Source organism: Lutzomyia longipalpis, chromosome 3 (assembly GCF_024334085.1).
Source record: "Lutzomyia longipalpis isolate SR_M1_2022 chromosome 3, ASM2433408v1".
Classification (NCBI taxonomy): Eukaryota; Metazoa; Arthropoda; class Insecta; order Diptera; family Psychodidae; genus Lutzomyia; species Lutzomyia longipalpis.
Genome location: NC_074709.1, coordinates 15,754,552 through 15,777,444, shown reverse-complemented (window position 1 = coordinate 15,777,444; position 22,893 = coordinate 15,754,552). Strand labels below are relative to the sequence as shown.

Sequence of the window (22,893 nt, the reverse complement as noted above, 5' to 3'; positions counted from 1 at the left end):
CGTACATTGCTTTCATGAGGGTGGCAGAAATTAAGGGGAAAAATCTCCTGTTGCTCATCAGTACATACAGTCGTTTCATTCTGCCTTACAGTGCCGCCACTGAAGCATGAGAGAGTTGTCACTAAAATGTCTGACTTCCCCACTACAAAATCCAGGGGCCGTTTGGCATTTTTAGTACATGTTCAACAAATGTTATGTATACATTTCCCCTCTTAAAAGCTCTTAGTGGTACACGTTTCCGCGATTCTTCAGTCTGCTCCACGGTCTCCAGTTGCTCGGACGCATTTCTTTCCGCGATAACGTCGTAGGCACAGTTTTACTTTACCCTATAAAGAGACTTAATAACAAAAAACAGCTAAAAAGAACTCTTTAGGTAACCCAGAAAGCAACCCCCCTCCTCACAAAAAGCCTTTGTATTTGTACAAGGGAAGAGGCCACCAAAGCTCCCGCAGACATATTTCCACACTCTGCGAAGCATTGAAAAAACTCTGCAACAGGTATAAGAGAGCAAAGTGCGGTATTACTCTGTGTCAAGGTGAATATGAAGGGAGAGCTAATTTAAAAAAAAAGAAATGAACATATCAAGGAATATTGTGTGTTGTGTGATTAAATAGGAAAGGAACAGAAATATCTCAATATGTGCGTGTGTTTGCTAACGCTAATTTATTAATATTATTGTAATGTTTCAAATAGGGACTGTTTGAAGTGTATTCTGTTTTGATTCACTACAAAATTAAATTTACCGTGTTTCCAGCAAAGTTTCTCATGAAGGGCAAAATACCTGGGAAAAGCTCTACCATCGCACAACCCCGAGGGCCACGGAAAAATATTTTCCATGATCCAAACTGATTTTAATCATTCTACCAACCAACCCTTTTATCGTGTTCACTGAACCAGAATGCCAACATCATAATCGATTGTTTTTTTTTTAATTACATTTTATCTACCTTCGGAAGTTTTAAAAATTATATTTTCGGAAAAAATATTTTTTTTTTATTGAAAAGGTGAGATGTTACTGCAAAAGTAGTATTGTTGTGAATTAAAGAAGAAAAAAAACATGTGAAAATCTAATATTCTTAGATCGTGAATTTAAAAATTAAGTGGGATATACCTACCAGGCAATGAAAATACGATATTTTATTATCAAATTTCTTGATCTTTGCCATTAAAGCTTTACTCACTTTAGAAAAAGAAATAAAAGAATTATTCTATTTTTAATGACTTGTGCTAGATATTAATCATGTATAGTGGCATACCAAGTATTTTAACTTAAAATTAATTGAAGTGTGATTTTACTTATTTAACAAAATCATGCAATTTTTAATCATTCATTTTAATGAAGTTTTTTTTTAATAAAAATGCGTACTTTTTTATGATTAAATAATGAATTAATAATATGTTTTTCTAAATATTTTACTCTAACTTATCTTATATGTTTGGGAATTTTCATTCTTTCTTGGACATATTATTTATTTTATTTAAAAAATCATTTAAAAAAGATTTTTTTCATATGGCAGAACATAATTTCAAATAATTATTAACCTATCTGTTCACATTAAATGTTTAGTAGGATTTTAGTTTCGGGATGAAGAAATGAAGCGAAAATGAGTGAAAAATTAGTGTAGTAGGTATAGTGTTACATATACAACTTTGTGGCATAGTCCAAGTATAGGATGGTCAAGATAAACTGGACCATTCTTATGGGCTAAACCTATAAAAACAAAAGCGGTCTATGTTATCTTGACCAACCTATGTATATAATAAGAATTCGTGCAGTTAAAAATTAGTCTTTATTTAAAATCATCTATATTTTTTAAATAGTAATTAGAAAGAGAACTCAAAGTTACCAACTACCCTCCTCAAATTATTTTTGATTATATTTCTAACATTAATCTGGTCTAATTTTGAGAATTTAATCTTAAACACAAGGGAAAAAGGGGTCTTAAACAAATTCAATTCAGGCTAGGCATATGTACTTATATCTCCGTGCAATAGAATTTTTTATAGTTATAATTTTATTAATCTAATTAACGTAATTAGGTAGATAATGAAATGCTGATCTCAATGGTTTTTGGAAGTAATTTTTTTCTTTCATTATTTACCCATTCCATACAGTTTGCTTAATTAATAATTTTATAGTTTTGCAATAATTATAACATTTCAATTCAAAATTCATTTCAAAATTCAATATCAATTCATTTTTCATCTAAAACTTTCTTTTGTTTACATTATTATATATGGGTTCCATACATTTAAATGATTTCCCCTGAAACTTTCTTGAGAATTTTTATTATTAGGGGAGAGCGGGGTTAAAAAAGTCACTTAAGGGTTTAGAAAAAGCTCAAAATATCATATTTCCCAAATAGATAAAGCGAAATATATAGCTCATTTCTTTAGGATATTCTTTGCCCTACAACTCTTTCTCAGATCATTTTGTTCTATCTAGCTAGTAAATATGATATTTTAAGCTTTTTCCAAACACTTAAGTGACTTTATTAGCCCCGCCCTCCCCTATTTTTTTTTATTAAGAAAAATATTAAATCAGAAACATATAAATTGAAAATTCCAAGAATTTCCTCCTACGCATTCCAATAGAGAAAATATATTTTTATTTTACAATACAAAGAAATAGAAAAATTATAAAAATTTGTCATTCTCCAGTGGTTTAAGGGTGCGAGCTTCCGCATTGACTTCCCCTACATAAAATCAGCAATATCTGAAATTCTTCACCTGTTCTGTGTGGGAAATCATTTGTGAATTTTCGTCCATGTCCCCCCTCCCTCTCCACAGGGAAGATTTCAATATAGGTTGATGGTGGTGGTGATAAAAATTCCACAAGTGGTAATAGGAAATATTTCAAGGGGTATATTTCTTCACAACACTGAAGGGGAGCTTCCTGTGAGATTTGACTTGTTGCCCTCCAATTCATTCCCACAAAGTGGCGCACAATTCAATTTTCAATTTCAACAATGGTGATATTTTTCGACAAATGCCCTCCGAATCATATTTTGGCCCCCACCAGAGGAAACGGGGTGAAAATTCGATATTTCACAAGAATTGTGGTATGTTCAGGGGACTTTTTTCATCTTCTGCGATTTATGTTGATGGATTATTTTTATTCTTCATTCACGAATATGTGAGAGGCGAAAAGAAAAATCCTGGAAAAACCACCCAAAAAATCGTCTGAAGAGTTTACTTTCCACAGTCGTACCTTCTTTCCGTCCCCTCTTAACACTTGGTCTTTCGATTTAGCATGCTTTTCACATCAAGCAATGGTGGAGTAATTTCATTAAAACTTCCTTCGCAGTGGCGTCACGAACAACCACCCGCCTAAACAATTCAATCAATTATTTGTCTAAGCTGCGCCTACATCCACCATAGCATCCCCTTATGGACCCTTCAGAAGTAGGGGTAGAGGATTTGGGAAAAAAATAATATTTGCAAAAAGTGATTGAAAGATAAGCGAGAGCTTAAACAACGGACTTTGTTATCTAGTCATCTGCCTCTTCTTAATTTTCTCCCAAATACCTCTTCTGTTGGTTTTTCAATGAAATTTAATATCTATATTATGTATATATTAGGTCCTCGCACTTCCTGTTTTGTCATCTTCATAGATTCTCTCTCAAGTTTGGTTACAAGTACATATATTTAGGCATTAGGAGCATCACCCTTCTCATCCAAAACTTCTCTTCAGTCGACTTTCAATGGGCTAAAAGTTTCTTCTTTCACCTCAACAACAAAAGCTCAATCAGAGTCATTTTTGTGTCAGTTACTTCACTTAATATTTATAAATTCCTAGACTTTTTGCAACACACACATAACTTAAATCTTAATTTATTAAATCCATCTTTGTTATAAAATATTAGTCCTATATACAAGGGTTTAGAAAGAAATCCTGAAGGGGGGCTTTGAGGGGAAAATGAATATGAATGAAAATGAAACCGCCTGTAATAAAGAACCTCTGTACCAAATTTCATCGCGATCGGACAAACGGTGTGGATTTTTATGGAAAAGAAGGAATGAAGCTTACCAACAAACAGACCTTTCTTTATTATACAGAAGAAGGTGTATTTACCTAAGTCTTGTATAAGTATTTGACATACAAAAATAGAAAAAATGGAAATTCAACCCCTGATCATTATTAAGTTACTTAAAGCTCAATAACCACAAAAAAATCAATGAAAGCTTGTTTTTCAATATAGTTAAGAGCTTTTTTTGAATCAAGTGTTAAGCAAAATTATAAACTAGTCAACCCAAGCCCTCAATCACATGTGAGCAAACTCCATTTTAAGCTATCAAAGGGGGCACATATTAGTAGGGGCGATGAATAATACGGCACTCCGAAAAATTTTTAAAATAAAAAAAATTCTGTTATCTGACCAATGACCATACAGCAGGTAGAAAATGGGAAAAAATCAATTTTTCTGTGGGGGCGCTATGAAGGGGGAAGGGGGCGGAATCCCATATAGCAATTCGACGTGCCCGAAGATTATGAACCATAATCCTATCTTTTAACACAGGAGTGTGGTTCATTGCCTTCGGGAGCGTCGAATTGAAACTCTTATGACCCTCTTTATCCCCATACCAAATTTCATCAAGATCGGCCCAGCCGTTTCGGTAGAGTTCATGTACCACAGACAGACAGACAGACTTTTCAGCTTTATATATTAAGAAGAAGATTGTGCATTTCTTTTTGACCTATAATGAATCTCATTTGTCTTATTCCCCACCGTCCTCTTTACATTTTGTCATCATTTTTTTTACGCACAATAAGTTCACTCTAGAAGCTTTGCAAATTCTCGTAAGCTCTTGTGAGTTAATTATTTATTCAAACTTTTTTAAAGAAAGTTACCTCCGTGAAAACCCACTTGGGTAAGTCCCTGGAGGGAATTTACACGCAGCGATGAGCGGGGTTTGGGGTATTGAGGCGATGTAACGCTCCTGGGAACTTTAATCACTTGTCTCCTGGCAAAAGGAGGCAATTTTACACATGCTTTCCTTTGCATTCACCTTTTCAACTCATCGGTTGGAGATGTGATAAAAAATTAAGGGCACATTTCCTCCAAAAAGGTCCTTTATCTCCTTTCACTCCCACCTCCATCCACCTTTTACCTTAGCGATGTTCGTAAGAAGAATGCCTCGAGGAGATTTCACCCACACCTTATACACGCGGCAGGAAGCTCGCACACAATAATCCTTCCCGTGCGGTATTGAGATTATAATCCCCGCGCTATATATAAAATTTATTTCTTCACGTTCTCCGTGCAGTATTTCCATCACTGAATTCCCCCTTGTGAAAGGTGCCTCATAAATAAAACGATCATTTTCAATAATCAAAAATCGTTTCGGCAATATATTCCCGGCACCACCAACGGAATTCATTATGGGCGATAATAGAGATGTAAATTGATGAAACGATCTCTCATACCAAATTTATTTCTCATCCCTCACCCACTCCCTTCCTCCTCAACATTCTCAATAACGTATATGGTGGTGATTTTTGTGAAAGAAAAGGATGCTATTTCATTAAATACAACTCAAAAAAAAATTGTGTACGATATGATGTCTTATATTATAATACTAAATAAGAACTCAATGAGAAACTCAAAAACCATATTTTCAAACTGAGAAAATATAGAATTTAATTTTTGAAACAAAGCAATTAATTCGTCAATCTCACTCGTATCGATTGAATATTTTTCGAAAATCATCACCCGTGAGAAATATCCTCAAAGCATTTATTATGTGTAGCCAATCCCCAGGGGATGATTAATTAAAACAAAAAGAAGTTTATATTTGAAATGTTCTGCATGAAAAGCTGTATAAAACAAGAGAATGAATAAGAAAGTAGCACTCACTGAAATCTCTTCTTTGTGTTCGTTTAATTAAATAAAATGCAATTATAAAAGGGAACTATACTTTTTTTATTTTGCTTTAAATGAAAAATGTGGTTATATGAACAAAAACATTTTAGCAAATTGGAATTAAATTGAGCTTTTGAAGAATAAATTGAGCTTTCAATTTATTAATTTTATATGTGATTTAAATATTGAATACGAGATAAATTGTCGCTTCGCTCCAATTTTCCTCGCCCCACTTCGCCGGGATTTATTGCTCTTCGCGGAACTTTTGTAGTGAAAAAAATGTGAGGGTTTATAAGGGCCACTTATCAATTCCAAAATTTAGGTGGTACACAGGAGCTGTGCTATTCTTTTCTTCGAAAGAATCACAGCTAAAAAAAATGCAAAGAGAAGAAATAAATTTCACACAACATTTATGGCGCAAAATTCAAAAAGTGCTCAAAAAAGCATTATAGTTTTATATGGGGGCTACATGAAGGGGGTTCTGGGAAGGAAAATGAATGTCGTTGGTGAAAACCGTCTGGTATCAGTAGTCTCTGCGCCAAAAATCGCGATCACTAACGTTATAGAAATGTATAGCTGTACAGGAACAAAATTTAAAACAGACCTTTCTTTATTATATAGATAGAAAATAGATTAAATTGTAATATTTCAGCTATTTTAGCATTTTGAATATGTGAATATAACAGATTGAATAGGATACTACTCATTTCATCGCGTATTTTTTTTTTAATTTAGTACAGGGTGGCGGAGCGATATAGTCACGAAATTAAATGCTTATAACTTTTTTTTGAATTAAGATTTTTTTAAAATTCCACCGCCAAATGATCAGAAATATAATCAAGTTTTATCATGCCAAATTTGGTGGAGCTGACTCCAAATCGGGGGGCGCTAGAGTTAAAATAAAAATCCCAACTGTTTAAGTGCAAATGAAAGGATTCCAATAGGTGGAATGAAGTAAAATTTTTGGAAGTTACTTACACCCCAAATAATACGTTTTTGACGCGTCTAGTTGTTTTACGTCACCCAGTTTCCCGTGTTTTTTTGCTGTCAGTGCGCTTATTATAATTCATCGGTCCGAAAGCAGCTCCACGAGCTGAGGACCTGAGGGATGGACTATATATTTATATTTTATTTTTGAAATTTTTAATTTCGAGATTTTTCTGATTCACTGAGCCCTTGGAGAGATTCTTTTATGATCTCAAAATGTTCAAGGACCATAAAGACATACATTATGTAGGTCTGCATAGGGATTGGCTGAGCAAAAATAACTAATCAAAAATCAAGCAATTTTAAAATCAAGCTATGGGTCAAAAACCTTCCATCGGCGCATATAAAGAGTTAACTCAATAAGATGGGAAAAACTTACAATTTGATTGAAAAATAGAGAAATAAAAGCTTATACAATGTGATATAAAAATTTATTGATTTCTCTAGGAGCCGTAAGAATTTGAGTGCACTTGTTAATATTTCATACAAAATATAAATATTTCGTGAATATCACTGTGTTGATTTTCCTCTTGAGTTCCTCACACAAGACACAGAGGTACGATGAGGCGTCGTTTTGATACACCCTTTCCGTTGTGCCCTTGGGAGGAGAGCAAAATCTAAAGCTCTTGGTGCTTTGGAAGAGAGCTTTTCTCTATACGAGAAAAACGAGAAGACATAACGTTCTCCATTATGTAGCTAGGGTATACCTGTGAGTCAGTGTAATTGGATTGTTGTTGATTTTGTAAGCCCTGCAAGACGAAATATATGAAAATGTCTCTTCCACATTGTAAATTAATATTGTTGAGCATTGTGTGCAAGGGATATGTTCTCTCGTCGTTCCTTTACCTCTTAATATCAAATTAATTAAAATTATACTACGAGGGTTGCAATTGAGCTGGGTGCGAGGGGTGTTTACGTTTGAAATGTCTGGGTTGGTGCACTGTATGGTGGAGGAAATTAAACTTACATACATACATAGAAACTGGGATGTGTTATGCAATTTAACTTGCGACAAAATTTAACTTAAAGTCATTTTACTTTAATGTTGATTTTTCCTTCTCATTCTTTCCCCTACCTGGACACCATGCTGAACTAACTAATAGGATGTGCTGTCGAAGTGTGTGATCGTGGTGGTGTTCCAGGTCCAAAAGGTTGCGGAGCAAAAAGATCAGTGCTTGAGGAAACATTTGTGATAATATGCCTGCAGCGACTATGTTCTCAAAGTTCAAAAGTGGCACAGCTGCTCCACAGAATCCAATCGACAGCAATCCCATATCGCAATATTTCGAAATTGGCCGACAAACAGCAGCAGCTGGACCGGAATTGGTGTGGAAAATATACGAGGCTTACAAGAAATCCGACGGCAAGGTAATTTCAATCCCATTTCTATTCAGCCACACCTCGACCACCATTCCCATTTAGCCATATACCACACTAGCCCCCATTTTGTATACATACGAACCCGGGAAAACTTTGAAAGCTTTTCAATTTATTTCTTTACTCCACCCGTAAATATTTAGAATGTGGATTTTACTTTCCTTTTTTTTACTCTACGAATTGCTATTTTACATTCCCTGGTCCGTGACTTTTTTTTATTTACATCCTCTCTCAGCAGGTTTCCATTTAAAAAAAAAGAATCACAGCCAAAAGGAAGCGCAGAAGTCGTAGAAATAAGTGAAAATTCACGCGTGTATATTAATGCAGTGTGAAGTAAATTAAAATCCCGCCACACTTTCCTCATTGAAAGAAATTTTACACTGCACGGTGCTATTGCTGCTCTGAAAGCTTTCCATTCCATATCATTGCAACGTCCTTTCAGGTCTTAAACACCTTTCAAATCAATCAAATAAAGTGAAATGAGAAAATTATTCGATAGAATTCTTTTTATCCCACTTACGCAAAAAGCATTCATCATTTTTGCCAATTGCCATCACTTGCACCAACCATCAGCAATGATGAATATCCATCAGATTTTGAGTGATTTAATTAATTCCCATATTCCATAGAGTTCTAAATGAAATTACGCGCGCTGTCATCAAAGACAATTTCTGTCCATATTATTCTCTTAACGTAAAATGTTCTCTGATAATTACGATATTTTTTAGTATGAATTCTATAATAGATAAAATTTCAAAAGAGTTTCAGTTGGTCATATTTATTTTCCCTTCTATATATCGAATCCATTTCCATTTTCTTCCTTTTAACGAATCATAACTTTTGTCTCTACGAAATTTGCACGAAGAGCAGAATATCCCAGCGAAGCAATATTTAATTTTAAATACCTGCAGTTTAATATTTTGACCCAAAACTTCTCTCATCATATAATGAAAGGTTATTGAGAAAAAATTTCTAAATTGAATGACAAATTAATGAGGTAAAAAACTTTTCATATAACATATTGTGAGATAAATTCACAACAATGCCCTTGTAATTTTCAATAGGCATCCATATATGGGGGAGGAGAGCATGAGGGATGTTTTATTGAGCAACAAAAAGAGTGTGTGTTTTGTGTCAACAAAAGCCCCATTGACTCAGTGGGAGCTTTTTGCATTTTCATGCTTTCCCTCTACCTCAAGTACCGACACAGACTGTTTTGGATGGTGGATGGGGTGAATGTTGGTATATAACAATGGAATAGTTAATTGTGCTTTGAGAGTTTCTCAATAAAGTCGTCAATGGAGTTTATCGCGCACAACCTCCAAAGAGTTCTTTCTTCACAAACTGAGGTTTTATATTCTATTGACTCAATTTCAGGGAATATGGAAATTTTTTTTCTTACCATCTCTTTTGGGATCTCCAACCATAGACTTTCCCGGGAGAAGACACAGAATTTTATTTACTTCTCTATTTGCCATTATTTACACAATAGAGACACATGAAACACCTCATAAATAATTGATTCAGTATATATACAAGTTACTCTCCATATCCCAAATCTAATATTTCCCTCTTCCTTTTATTTTTCTCTTTGCTTTTCTTGGGAGGAAACAAATCGAAAAAAACAAGGAATGGGTACCATCATTGACTTTCAGGACTTTTATATGGTGTAGGACAGCCAAAAAAAGAAAAGGAAAGAAAAATCATGGCGAATGGGGGTTGATAAAAAAGATTGCGGGGGAAGAATAGGCGCAGTGAATGGTGGAGAAGATTCTTCTGTGCCGGACTCAGGCGCAATTAAATGACCGTGACACATTTTCCGCACATCAATTGCCGATTTCCCAGATGAGAGACACGAAGCATTATCCGTATATGTGGGGGTGGTTGGATAGGGGGTAGCACATTGAACAATTCAAACTGTTGCGCATCATTGAGCTTCCAACGGGGTAGCGTCGCACAAGCAACAGTAGTGCTATCGCTGAACGATTATATCGGTGGGAAAAATTCAATTTTGGCATCATTCCATTTTACAAGTGCGAAAGAATCTCTCTCGCACCACAGGCGGAAAGTGAATTTAATTTAATCAGATATTGATTTTAATCGAATGTGAAATCACAATCGCTGTCAAGTCTCCTCGTATATATAAATCCTCTCGCTCTCTATCCGGGGAGACGAGAAATAGACCATTGAGATTTTCAACTTAATGATTTTCTCATACTACATTTACCAAGAAGAATTTCCACGCTCGGCAATTGCCATTTGAAAAATTAATCTTCTGCAAGGAACATGCAGTAAATTCCCAATTTTTGCAGTTGAGTTACCATTGGTGTACAAATAAGAAACAAATTCTCATTTAGAAATCGTTATAATTATACAGGAGAAAACCAAAAACCATCGATTAGGAATTTAGAGAGTAATTTATTGAATTAACCCCAAATCGCGGGTATTTGTTGCGCTTCGCGCAAATAAGAAACAAATATTGTAATGGTTTATAAGCAGATTAGGGCCACTTCAATCCCAAAGAAAAATTTTGCAGAGAAGAAATCATTTTCAAACAACATTTCGGGTGCCAAATTCAAAAATTCGCAAAAAGTGCATGAGATGTGTATGGTGGCTACGTGAAGGGGGGGTTTTGGGGAGAAATGAAATAAATTTTTTTTCTGGTTAAAAGGTGTGTCTATCACCTATAACATACTAAAAATTAATCGATATCTATCGTCCAGTTTTTGAGATATTAATCGAAAACTGGTCGAAAACTCATAGAAAATTTTGTTTTTGATTGTAGACACTCTAGCAGTAACTTTTGAAACTTCCTATATATAGATAATAGATAATTCTTGAGATCTTTCATTTAAAACCAGTTTGGTTCAAATCGCTCAAGCGGTTTAGGAGTTATGGCCCATTTTCGATAAAATCTTTTAATGGCTAAACCGCTTGTCCGATTTTTGGAAATGGAGTATCGTTGAGAAGGCCTTAAGGGCCTCTACAACATATTAAAATTTCAGACCTCTACCTATAATAGAGGCTGAGATATAGCAAAAAAAAATTTTAAAAAAATTCAAAATGGCGGATGCAGGGAGGGGGTGAATTTGATATCATAGTTGGACGATTTCCAGTCGATAATTGAACTTTACCGGTGACCGCAAGTCTCTATATATTACCGTTCTCTTGAAATTGAGCTTCAAACTACCGCCGGACGGACGGACGGTCGGAAAAGTTTTTCGGCGCATACGTTTGTGGGGAAAATACGAATGTGGGGATCCTAATTCGTGCTCATACCAAGTTTGAGCCCGATCCGACGACCTTGGGTTTTAGAGTGGACACAGAAGCTGTGCTATTTCTTTTCTTCGAAAGAATCACAGCTAACAAAATGTACATTGAACGGAGAAATAAATTTTTTGTAGCTAAATACCTAATCATTACATGTCCAAAAAAAATAATATTGTACTTCCATACAGTGTAGTGTTTTGAGAAATTGTATCTCGAATATCTTGCAAAACCTTAAATATATTCTTCGTTCTCTATTAAATTATTGTAATTAAATTTTTAAATTGTTTATTAAATGAACTCAGCGACAACGAAGCGTGCCCTAGGCTGTTGTCGCTTACCTTTCCTCGGGTCTGCCCTACTTTCCTTTTTCCTCCCCACCACCTAGTGAGAATTTTCTCTCGATAACATATAGGCTGTATACTGTGAACATATTGTTAATATAAATTATTTGTAAAACATTGAATGACACATACAGCCAAAGAACCAGGTTTTCTGCCGTTTTTCTGGGGAGGCTGGTAGTGGTAAGACGGCGGCAGACGCAACCCGAGTTAAAGGAAAATAAAATAATAAAATAATAATAATAATAATATTCTATTTTATTCAATATTCTTCTATTTTTCCACTAACCATAGATATTAAACAGTGAAAAAGATGAAAAAAAGGGGAGAAAATAATCATTTGTCATGTCATCTAATTAGATTAATAACACAAATTTTCGGTTTATTGGGTGGTGCTTTCGATTATTGCAGGGAATTTTTTATTAACACGCATTGTTGTCGAATCAATTATTCAATTCTTATGGCACTACGGAGACACACATTAATTCACGGAAGCTCAAACAGCCTCCCTCTCAGAATAAACAATGGGGCATCGTGTATCAATTTGACGCTTATATTATTACCTTTTTATCCCCAATGCTAGAAGCAAAGGAGATGAAATGCCATTAAAAATATTTAGAGATTAAGAGACCTACGCCGTGAATGTGATTTATTAATAAATGGCTGGGATAATATTGTTACGGCGATACCGAAAAATGCTCACAAAAACCCCCAAAAATGATTAATTTTGACCTCCTGATTTTTTTTAATTCCGCCCACATATTTTTAAGGGTGATTTTTTTCACAGTAAATCACCCCAAACATTTTTAAGAGTGATTCTGGAATTATTCCAAGATTCCAGAATCACGATTCCGAATCACGAATCAAGACCACGAAAAATGACCTACCCCTTGGCCACATTCATCAAATGACGCACCCCTAGCGTCAAAAAGGATGATGCAATAGCCCTGAGGGTCCTATATAAGTAGTGTGCACGCTCAGTCGGGACGCATTCAGCGGTGCGCCGCCAAAGAGGAAGGACCTCTATAAGAGTACATCATTCCTCAGAGCTCTGAGCACCAAAAAGCCTGCTGAGATCATCGGAGAACATTTTGCCCTCATTGTCAGCTTGAGGAGAACAACGATTTGCCTTCAGCTTGAGGAGAACAACAATTTGCCCTCTACTTGAAGAGAACAACAGCTGCCACAGCGCAATTCTACAACTTTCCCTCTACTTGAGGAGAACAACAGCCGTCTCAGCGCGAGATAATTCATCATTTTGCCCTCAGCTTGAGGAGAACAACATTTTGCCCTCAGCCTTGAGGAGAACAACAATTTGCCCTCGAGTGCCGCCATAGAGCGAGGATCGAGGCGCAACATCAAAAGTTAGCAAAGATCATCAAAGAGCAAAGTCATCCCCAGGCCACTACAGCAGCGCTGGTGCAGCAACGGGCGGTGCAGAAGGATAAAATCGTGACCAGAGAGTCAGCATCGAGAGAGGAGATTGGCAGAAAGAAGGGCCAGAGTGCAGCCCTCCCCCAGGGTATTGCGAACTGACGAGTTCGCCACCAAGAAGGGACAGACGGCAAGGCACCCGACATCTGCGAAGGCGAAGTCATCAATTGCAGCAAGGAGCTGCCATCAAGACCCAGAGTCTTTTGAAAGGGCAAGAAGCTCATAAAACCCAAAACTTTGCTAAACTTTAAAGAAGAAAAATCATTTTTAAGCAACTTTCATTACATTTGGTTGCTCGAGCTTTTCATCCATTGCAATTCGGTTTTTCTCAATGTCATTCCGTCCCATTCACTAGCTTTCTCTCAAAGGTGCTTCAATAGAAGCTTTCAAGCTAATATTGTATCTGACGGTGGGTGTTTACTGTTTACGTCATACCTCTATGTGAAAAACTTCCCTTAAACGTATATAGATATATACGTACGTAATACGGAAGTCACTCGAGGAAGTTATACGCTACTGCTGTAAAGGGGAGGAATGTTATGGAAGAGTTATGTCAAATAAACTTCTCGCCACACAGTCGGAGTGGTTTTAATAGCAAAGGTGATAAAACACAATGAATTTTCTTCCTTTTGTCCAATTAATTAAGCTGACGGTAATTAGAATTATTCTGCACGAGGAATTTATACCAGAGAGAGCGTTCTGTTGAACATTTGGCTGATGAACTCTTTTCCATCCACATCGCCCAGTATTTTTCGTGACACAAAGGCGTATACCCATCAAAGCGTAGGTGTGGTCCCCCATATCGCATCCATATCGTGTCAGTGGGGTATTCTCCTATTCTCCATATCTTAAAACACAAATTTGATTTGCTATACCTACATTATTAGAAATTTAGATTAAGCACGGCATAGAGGTGTGCTTATATCTTTTAGTCTACTAATTCTATTTTTGTACGTGCGGCTTTAATTTTTTATCCATCAAGGAATTAGACTTCAAATAGTAATTTTTATGTATGAAAAAGCAATATCCTGACTTTAAAAAGCTTAATAATTTATAATTATTGTCTTACAGTTCTTCCGAAATCTAAAAAAAAAATTTTCATAGATCAAAAGCTTCGTTCCCAGTATTGAGGATATTGAGCTTCAAATTCCCAATTGCACGTTGTTTTTCATCCAAAGTGAATAATTGAATAGAAAAACAAGGGAATTTTCGCAACTTGTATAATGAAATTTATCACCCTGGAGGTTACTGGGCTCACTGCTCACCCTCCCAGAAATTTCAACGCCGTTCATGAACTTTTCCGTCACGCGACCTAATCGAACGATAAAATAGCCATGTTATCCAAAAAAGTAGGTCAGAGCATTGTTGCTTATTCTCTCCATGAATTCGCATAACTTGTTGCTGATCGATGGTCTGTAGGTGGAGTTGAAATAGCAAACAGTAAAGAGGAATCCCAGATGAATTCCTATCTGGCTGTTGACTTCCGTCTATCAGAAGGATACCGTGGGTGGGATACAAACAGTAAAATTATTCATATTAGTCGAATGCGAGTAAAATATTCGGACATATTTGCAATTTGAGTCGCACTGTCTGATGTAAATTATATGGAGAATACTCGACATTAATGAATGCGAGTGGCACACTCGTAAAAATGGACGATTTCACTACCATTTCTGGTCATTTTTAGCTGTGATTCTTTCTTCAAAGAAGCACAGCTTCTGTGTACACTCTAAAATGGAAAGTCGTCAGATCGGGCTCAAACTCAAAAATCTTTTCGGCCGGCCGGAGTATAAGACTAAATTGCGCGAAAACGGTAATAGGTAGAGACTTGCGGTCAACGGCAAAGTTCATATATCGGGTGGAAGAAATCAAATTATGAAGTCAAATCCACCCCCCATCCCCCCCTCCCCAGCCAACATTTTGAATAACCCCCAAATTTTGTTTTCACTAAAAAATTGGCTGAAATTTGAGGATGGGAAAATATTGAGAAAAGACTTATTTACACGCCTTATCAATTTCATAAAGTGAATTAAATTTTGTATAATGTCGTATAGATAAGCTTAAGTTATTTTTATGCAACGATAAATTAAAAGAAAGTCTCATACTTAAGGTATAAACGTGCAAATGTAATCCGTGAAAGGTGTATGTATATGTAAGTTGATATTTTGCATATGAGAACACTGACCTTTAGTTAACTACCAGTCAAAAGACATGGCGGCCAGTTGGGGGTGGGTGATGTAATTAGTACTAAAATAATTGTTTGTCGCATGCAAATAGAAAGAGGAAATGTAGTCAATTGAGTTGATCCACCACTTGTTGAGTGCGCCACGCAATGGCCACACAAAAAGGCATAAAGAGCGACACTTAAGCTCATTTTCACTTCAACCACCCCAACTGAATACTAGCCATTTTGGGAACAATCATTCACCAATTTTGCCACTTGTGACATTATCCCCTTGTCTTCGATGAGAATCCAATTCTAAATTGATTTTGGTTTTTTTGTTTAGTTTATTCTAAAATGTTTTGATTTAATATTCTCTAATATAATTTTAATTCAAAACATCTTGAGGTTGTCCATAGATTTGCAATTGACATTAGCTACATGACAGTTCAAGACAATATCAAGCGCTCACAACGCTGATTTTTTCTTTTGGGTTACTTCGGTTCACATTGGGTATACATAATCGTTTTAGAGAATCTAAATTTGAATGATATTATCCTTTCGAGAATGCCTAAATAGCCGAACGTACCAAACTAACTTGCACGATACATATAAATCTATACTGAATTGAAAGTAATGCTGGATCAAAATTCAACAGATGGTTGAACATTCTATTGTATAAGACTCAATGGATAAATTGACAAGGGAGGCATAAGAGTGATTTTGATGCAATTTGTATTGCAGCTCAAAATACATACATCTTAAGTTTAATGACTACTTGGTGGTGAATCCATTCAGTAGAGAAATTTAATATATAAAATACTAGTCAACTCGAGCCCCCAATCACGTGTAAGCAAATTTCATTTTAAACTATAAACGGGGGGCGTATATTAGTAGATGGATGAATAATACGATGACCGGATGACAGACAAACAGACTTTTCAGCTTTATACTTATATATTAAGATAATAGCCTTTAATTGTAAATTGGGGGTGCATGGTAGTATGGTTTAAAAATGATCCAACCTGAATCAGTTTTCCTATTCCCAGAGTAATAACCAAATTTAAACTCCGGTCCCAATCATCTCTACACGTGTCTTTAGTCCGTTAATGTAAGGGAATTCATTGGTAAATTGAGCAGTAATTGGATATTATTTGGTTTTCCCTATTGCAGGAGTGCTCAATATTCTTATTTGAGAAACGATGTGCGGAAAAATTGCACAAACCAAAACGAAAGGAGACAGTCACAGAGCTTCTGAGGGCCTCAGTGAAGCAGCTGGAACGCTATCGCCACCCCAAGATGCTGCAAGTCATCCATCCAGTTGAGGAATGTGGCGACACATTGGCCTTTGCCACTGAACCAATATTGGCTAGTTTGGCCAATGTGTTGGCCTTTCAGGTAAAAAGAAAAAGAATACAAACATTAATCTCAATAATACCATCCAGGTGTTCACCCTGAAAGCTTCACCAAAACTTTAACCAATTCAGCAAAATTTCTCTTCACCCCCATGTATCCTTCATTGACAAAATCAACCCCGCGTGTGGCATTCAATGAAGTAAAGCAAACATAAAAAATAAATTAACCTAGATGGTAATAAAAAGTATAAGGAGGGGATGGAAAAGTATTTGAAACTTTTTCCCAGCATCAAATTTTTCTTTTTTGTGGCGCTAAACAAGCATATACATAGCTGGAAAAATGGCAATGACAGACAAACTTTTCGCATCATACCCCCCTTCTCCTGAAAGTCAATTTTCCTATCATCGGTGTGAAGACATTCCCAACGTTTTTCCCATCGTGTTTTTTTTTTATTCCCGAATGATCTTAGCTTTTACTACCACCCTCTAGACACCATTCTAGAAAAATTCATCCCTAATTCACACTTAAAAGAACCACAGATCCCATGTTGGTTGGGGGATATTCATTTTGAAGAATCAATGACCTTAAAATGATTCAATGGGAACACCATTATATGACTTTATTGCTTTTTATTATAAAAATGCAAAGATTATAAGATAAATATTAATTACTAGTCAACCCGAGCCCCCAATCACGTGTGTGCAAATTTCATTTTAAACTATAAACGGGGGGCATATATTAGTAGATGGATGAATAATACGATACCCCGAAAAATTTTTTTAAATAAAAAAATCCCGTTATCTGACCCTTCAGCAGGAAGAAAATGGGAAAAAATCAATTTTTCTGTGGGGGCGCTATAAAAGGGGGAAGGGGGTGGAATCCCATATAGCGCTTGCAACTCGTATATGTCTCCTCTACCCCCATACCAAATTTCAACAATATCGGCCCAACCGTTTCGAAGGAGTTCATGTGCCAAAGATAAATAAACAGACGAACTTTTCAGCTTTATATATTATGATTAGTGATAAGAGCTGGGCCGTATTATGTAACTCTCCGAGTGCTGGGTGACTGTACGTACAGTTCTTATGGGCCACCCAGCACTCGGAGAGTTACATAATACGGGCCCAGCAGATATTGACCGTGTTGCAAATTGTAATTCGAAATCAAAACCATATGATAGATACAGTAGTATATGTTACATCTCGAATTGCAAAAGAACAAAGGGGGCATGGGGGAAACATTCCCACACATTATCAATATGTGTGATGGTGCTCCCCACAACTGTCGATTTGGGAGTTGATAATTTCTCCACCACGAGGAGAAGCGCCTCGACACGAGAAAAAAATTATCAAAAGATTTTATAAGTACTTTGACTTACTAAATAAACACCCCTTGGAGGTTTCTATATAGATTTCCTCACAATCTTCGCGGTATTAAGCGATTTTGTGTATTTCATAGAAGAAATTGACACAGGCGGAAAAAGTTATAACATTTGAAAATTCACATATAGCTCTCGCACAGACCTCAACATAGAAATGTGTGGATAACATTTCAGCAGAAAAGCAGAGTTTATATTTGAAAACAAGGGGGCTGCTTTACACTGTTTTTTTATCACCAAAATTGATGGAGAATAATGTCTCTGAGGACAAAAACTAATTCACGACTCTAAAATTTGTCTGATGTTTTAGCTTTCCCACCAAAAAAACTTTTCTCCTACACCCTCATAAAATGGTATATTTACCACCTCCGTCTATTGTTAGTGTAAGGGGCCCGTGAGAAATGGATAAAAGTTTTTCAGAGTGGAAAAGTTAACTTATTAATGTAGACTGGAGTTTTTTTATACTTTCGTATGTTTTTTTTTAGAAAAAGAAATGTCTTACACCCTCACAAAGGGGGTGGATGGGAAACGACTTGAAGAGAATCATTAGAATTGGTTGTTTGCGAATCCTCTAACATCCACAAACACACATTCACCCGCATTCATTGTAAGAAGCAAACAATAAACATTGCATCCCACTCCACTATGCTGGGTATAGATACACTTTTGTAATTAAACGAGACACGTAACAAACACAAAACGGAGTGTAATTAGCTTCTCCATTCTGTCCCCAATGTACCCGAAATTTCTTGAAGGGGAAATACTTCTTTGGCAATTGTACCATCACAAATTCACTGACACGGAAATGTACTTTCATCACAACCATGAATAATGTAACCACATATTTCGCAAGGATTTTAATTTGCTATATTTATATACACGAAATTTAATAAAAATGAAATAATATTTTTGCTTGTGAGAAAATGAATTTAATAAAAGCGAAAGTATAAAGAACAATACTTGGTATGCCACGATTGTGGTATACCAACTAATAAATATTTTAAAATGACTATGCTCTGACTACATATTTTCTCTGTTTAATTATATATTTTAAAGTTTATTTAAATGATAATTAACTGAAAATTTATTATAAGAAACATCATATTTAGAATAAATCAAACACATATGCACTTTATACTTGAAAAACTCTCAAGAACCAGACATCACCGCCTACACGATGAAATGGATGCGAATTGGTATCTTATATAATTTTCCCTGAAGACATCCCCGCATTTAAAATAAACTCTCATCAATCTCTTTATATGCCGTCGTCAAAATAATATGAACATTATATTTCTCCAGGGTAAGTGGGTGGCAAATAAAGAGATTGAGTGGTAATTTAAAACTTTGTCTAAACCAATCACATCATTTTTAATCCTATATCAAATAATCCCACACGTTTTTTCATTCTCCTTATTTTATCCGCAATGCTTCCCAAAAACCTTCTGCAGAGAGGCATTGTCATGTCTTTTTAATGTTTCCTCGCAGAAACTACCCTATATAGGTATGTAAGTTATGGAAAATCACTTCCTACGATCTCAAAAGAGTTACTCAATAAATTAAAATCCTTCTCAATACAAAAAAAAAACAATGAGATAAACCGAGAGGACTTGATCAATTTGATACCTGACAAACGTAAACCATGCTCCATACATGCCTTTTCAATATAAACCATTCTTACTCAATTAAAACACAAGTAAATAGAGGATATGTTATGGCTTCTAAATCCCTCAGCAATGGGATTCTTCGCGGATTTACTACAGCATGTCTTACATGAAGAGATAATGTTCAAAGTTCTTCAATCAACTCCATTCCCATTCCCGCATATTACTAATTAATTGATAATTGCACTAAAGCTCAGCTTAAATGCAAAACTTTCCACGAAAACTTCTCTTGTAAAGTTTGCAAAACTTCTTTTCCCCTCCAATGTGTATGCTTTAAAAGCTCATAAGCAAAGTGAAGAATGAAATTTTGAAGTTTATGAAATGTTAAGCGATTGAATTATTATATTATTATATATATGAAGAATGGGATGAAATTCATCTAAAAGATTTTCTCTCCAACTATTAGCATCCAAACAATAAAGTTTCCCATAAGAATATAAATTCATAAGAATGAACTTTATAAGCTACAAGAATGAAAGTTATGGGGAGGAATAAGAAGTTAATGGGAAAATGCAGGGAAGTATTGCTCCAAAAATTCCAAAAATAGTTTCTCGAGCTTATGGGGGATAAACTTTATTCTAGGCACACAAATGGAATTTCATCTGTTGCGCACAACGTCGCAAGCTTGGGCAATGGAGTTCTGAACGTGGAAATGAAAAGATTAATGTCAATTTTATATTTTCAACAACAAAAATTCATTAAATTAAAAAATTAGGAAAAGCGTAAGATAAAACCAGAAAATGTAGGTGAAGACCATTGTTTTTTTGAGCTCAATAAAGTTTTTAAATACCTATCACATGGACCCCATGGACCTATGTACTTATGTTGAGATTGTGACATCTCATTTTTGAATGCGTGAAACCTTCTTCAATACAGAAGATAAACATACAATACATATACCTTCTGGAATGTTGAAGGTAAGAAGGATGCTATAAAATTGAGAACAAATGTTTAAGTCAATATTGCAAAAAGTGCATTGAATGTGTACGAAATAAAAAATGTGAAAATTGTACTGAAGAGGTCAAAGAGGAATTAATGCAAATTACCCACACACCCCTGTTGTAAAATGTGATTATAATAAAATTTCAAATTACTTTCTTATGTCCAAATAGGAGTCAGGGGGCGGCATAACGGGACCACCGAGTACAGGAGCCTCCCAATGTACCCCACCACCTGGTGCAACGCTAAAAGCTCAACACGCCAAGGAGTATCGATTTCTAGATATTGAACTGAAATATGGAATATTACAGGTAACATCATCCAATATACGGCAATTTTGGCTTCCCTCTTTCCATTTCATACCCCTTTTAACGCAATAAAAGTCAATTGAAAGGAGACTACAAATCCCAATATTCTCGAGAAGAGCCCGCATATCTGCCTGCCCCCACAATCTCAAATCGTCGATTCTTGCTCGTTTATTATTGGGCGAGAGAGCTTTTGCCATGTATATCGTAAATTTATATAAACGGCATCGGATATTTGGGTGATTACCTAAAGTGCTCAAGCTTCGATGCGTTGTTCGACGAAAGATGTTTTACCACCACATACCGAGAGATTACAAATTGATAGGAAATGACACGATCAGAGCACACAAAATCCAAAGCACATCCCTCACAATTTAAACTTCCAGAGACTTAACTGATTGAAAAAACGACACAATTAAGTTTCACATGCGAGGGAGGTGGTAACAAAAGCTCTCACTCAAGTGAAGGCGGGTGTGGCATAAAGTTTTGCTATATTTAAAGCTAAATTTGCTATGTGGCAAAAGCATGTGTGGCATGTGGGGGTGGATGAACTTTTCCTAAAGTTGATTAAGAGCAATGTCTGCAATCGCGTAAATCAAAATGTTGTGGAAAATTTTCGCGACGTGCGATAATTGCACACTTCACTCTTAGTTTCACTTTAAAATAATAACCCTGCCTTTTGTGGTTAATTATATGGAAGAGAAAACATTATACACAGTTCAGAAGTTTAGCAAATGCAATGCGTTGATTTTATGCAAAGAAACTCCTAACAAAGATGAAAATTGAAAAGCAAATTAAACTAAAACAGCTGCAGTATCACTTCAAGTTTAGATGAAAATTAAACGATACATAATTCGATCTTCTCACTTGAAAGTTATTTAATTATGATTAGATAAATATTTTAAGAAAAATTTTTAGGAGAAACCTTTTTTTTTTTCAAGATTTGAAGCTATGTGGTTATTGTTGAGATATCCCTAAAGTTCATAACTCAGAAATAATAATAATAATTTATTTCTCCCTTTTACATACAAGTGTTTTTGGGTCATAACTCAGAAATGACTTCAAGTTGAAAAGTCAAAATTTAAAGTCATCCCTTTTTCGAGTAGCTCAATCGATTTTCAAACGACAAAGTTTTTTACACGCACAGAGAGATCGGTGTCAGTTGAACTTCTTGTGAGACATGTCTCAAGAAGGAAATTGCCAAGAAAGTTGTTTGTCGGTGCGAGATTCAAAATGAGTCGTCAACCTATGCCTGGGTTGACCCTAAATACATACTAGCAATTATTCCACGTAGGATGAAAAGTTGTGGTTTCTCACCATAAATTGGGAAAAGATGGTATTAGGATGGATTTAATATAGGTAGAAGATTTCTCTACCTCACACAAAAAGCGATGTTCTGAATTTAAAATGTATGAAGAAGCTAAATATGGCTTTCCCCCTGGACCTGCCTGACCATCTAGATCATCGAGGCCTTGTCATTTCTTCACTATTCGGGCCATGTGATACACAAAAATGTCTGTCCCTCATCAATTCTCGTGACAAAGAAGGGAACGTGGAAGCTGGCAGGTCTTGAATTTATCGGTAAGTGACATGAATGCGAGCACATTTGCCTACCCTCTTCTCTTGCTACTGTAGAGATTTTTTTTTATTTTTTATAGAACATATCAGTGAGTCTGATGCAGTTGAACCAATTATATGTCAACCATGGAGTTCGAGACAGTCAAAAATGATGCAGCCCAATTTGGACTTTATGGGTAAGATGAATCTCTTATTACAAAAGAGAGGTAGTAGTGTTATGTACTGTAAAGAAAATCATACCA

At 35.7% G+C, this 22,893-nt stretch overlaps 1 protein-coding gene across 9 annotated transcripts in view; it reads left to right on the top strand.

Moving 5' to 3' along the window:
- The first annotated feature begins 250 nt into the window (after positions 1-250).
- Positions 251-22,893, top strand: part of LOC129793348 (SCY1-like protein 2) — a 78,373-nt gene continuing 55,730 nt past the window's right edge. For 6 of the 9 annotated variants that reach the window (XM_055833271.1, XM_055833269.1, XM_055833268.1 and 3 more), the window contains exons 1-6: positions 281-535; positions 7,955-8,219; positions 16,605-16,829; positions 20,942-21,079; positions 22,534-22,654; positions 22,732-22,827. In XM_055833271.1, coding sequence (XP_055689246.1) covers positions 8,049-8,219; positions 16,605-16,829; positions 20,942-21,079; positions 22,534-22,654; positions 22,732-22,827 — 751 coding nt within the window. In that variant the 5' untranslated portion in view covers positions 281-535; positions 7,955-8,048. Of the gene's footprint in view, positions 640-7,954; positions 8,220-16,604; positions 16,830-20,941; positions 21,080-22,533; positions 22,655-22,731; positions 22,828-22,893 lie in introns of all 9 variants that reach the window. The other 3 variants (XM_055833270.1, XM_055833266.1, XM_055833272.1) reach the window with 2 other exon arrangements.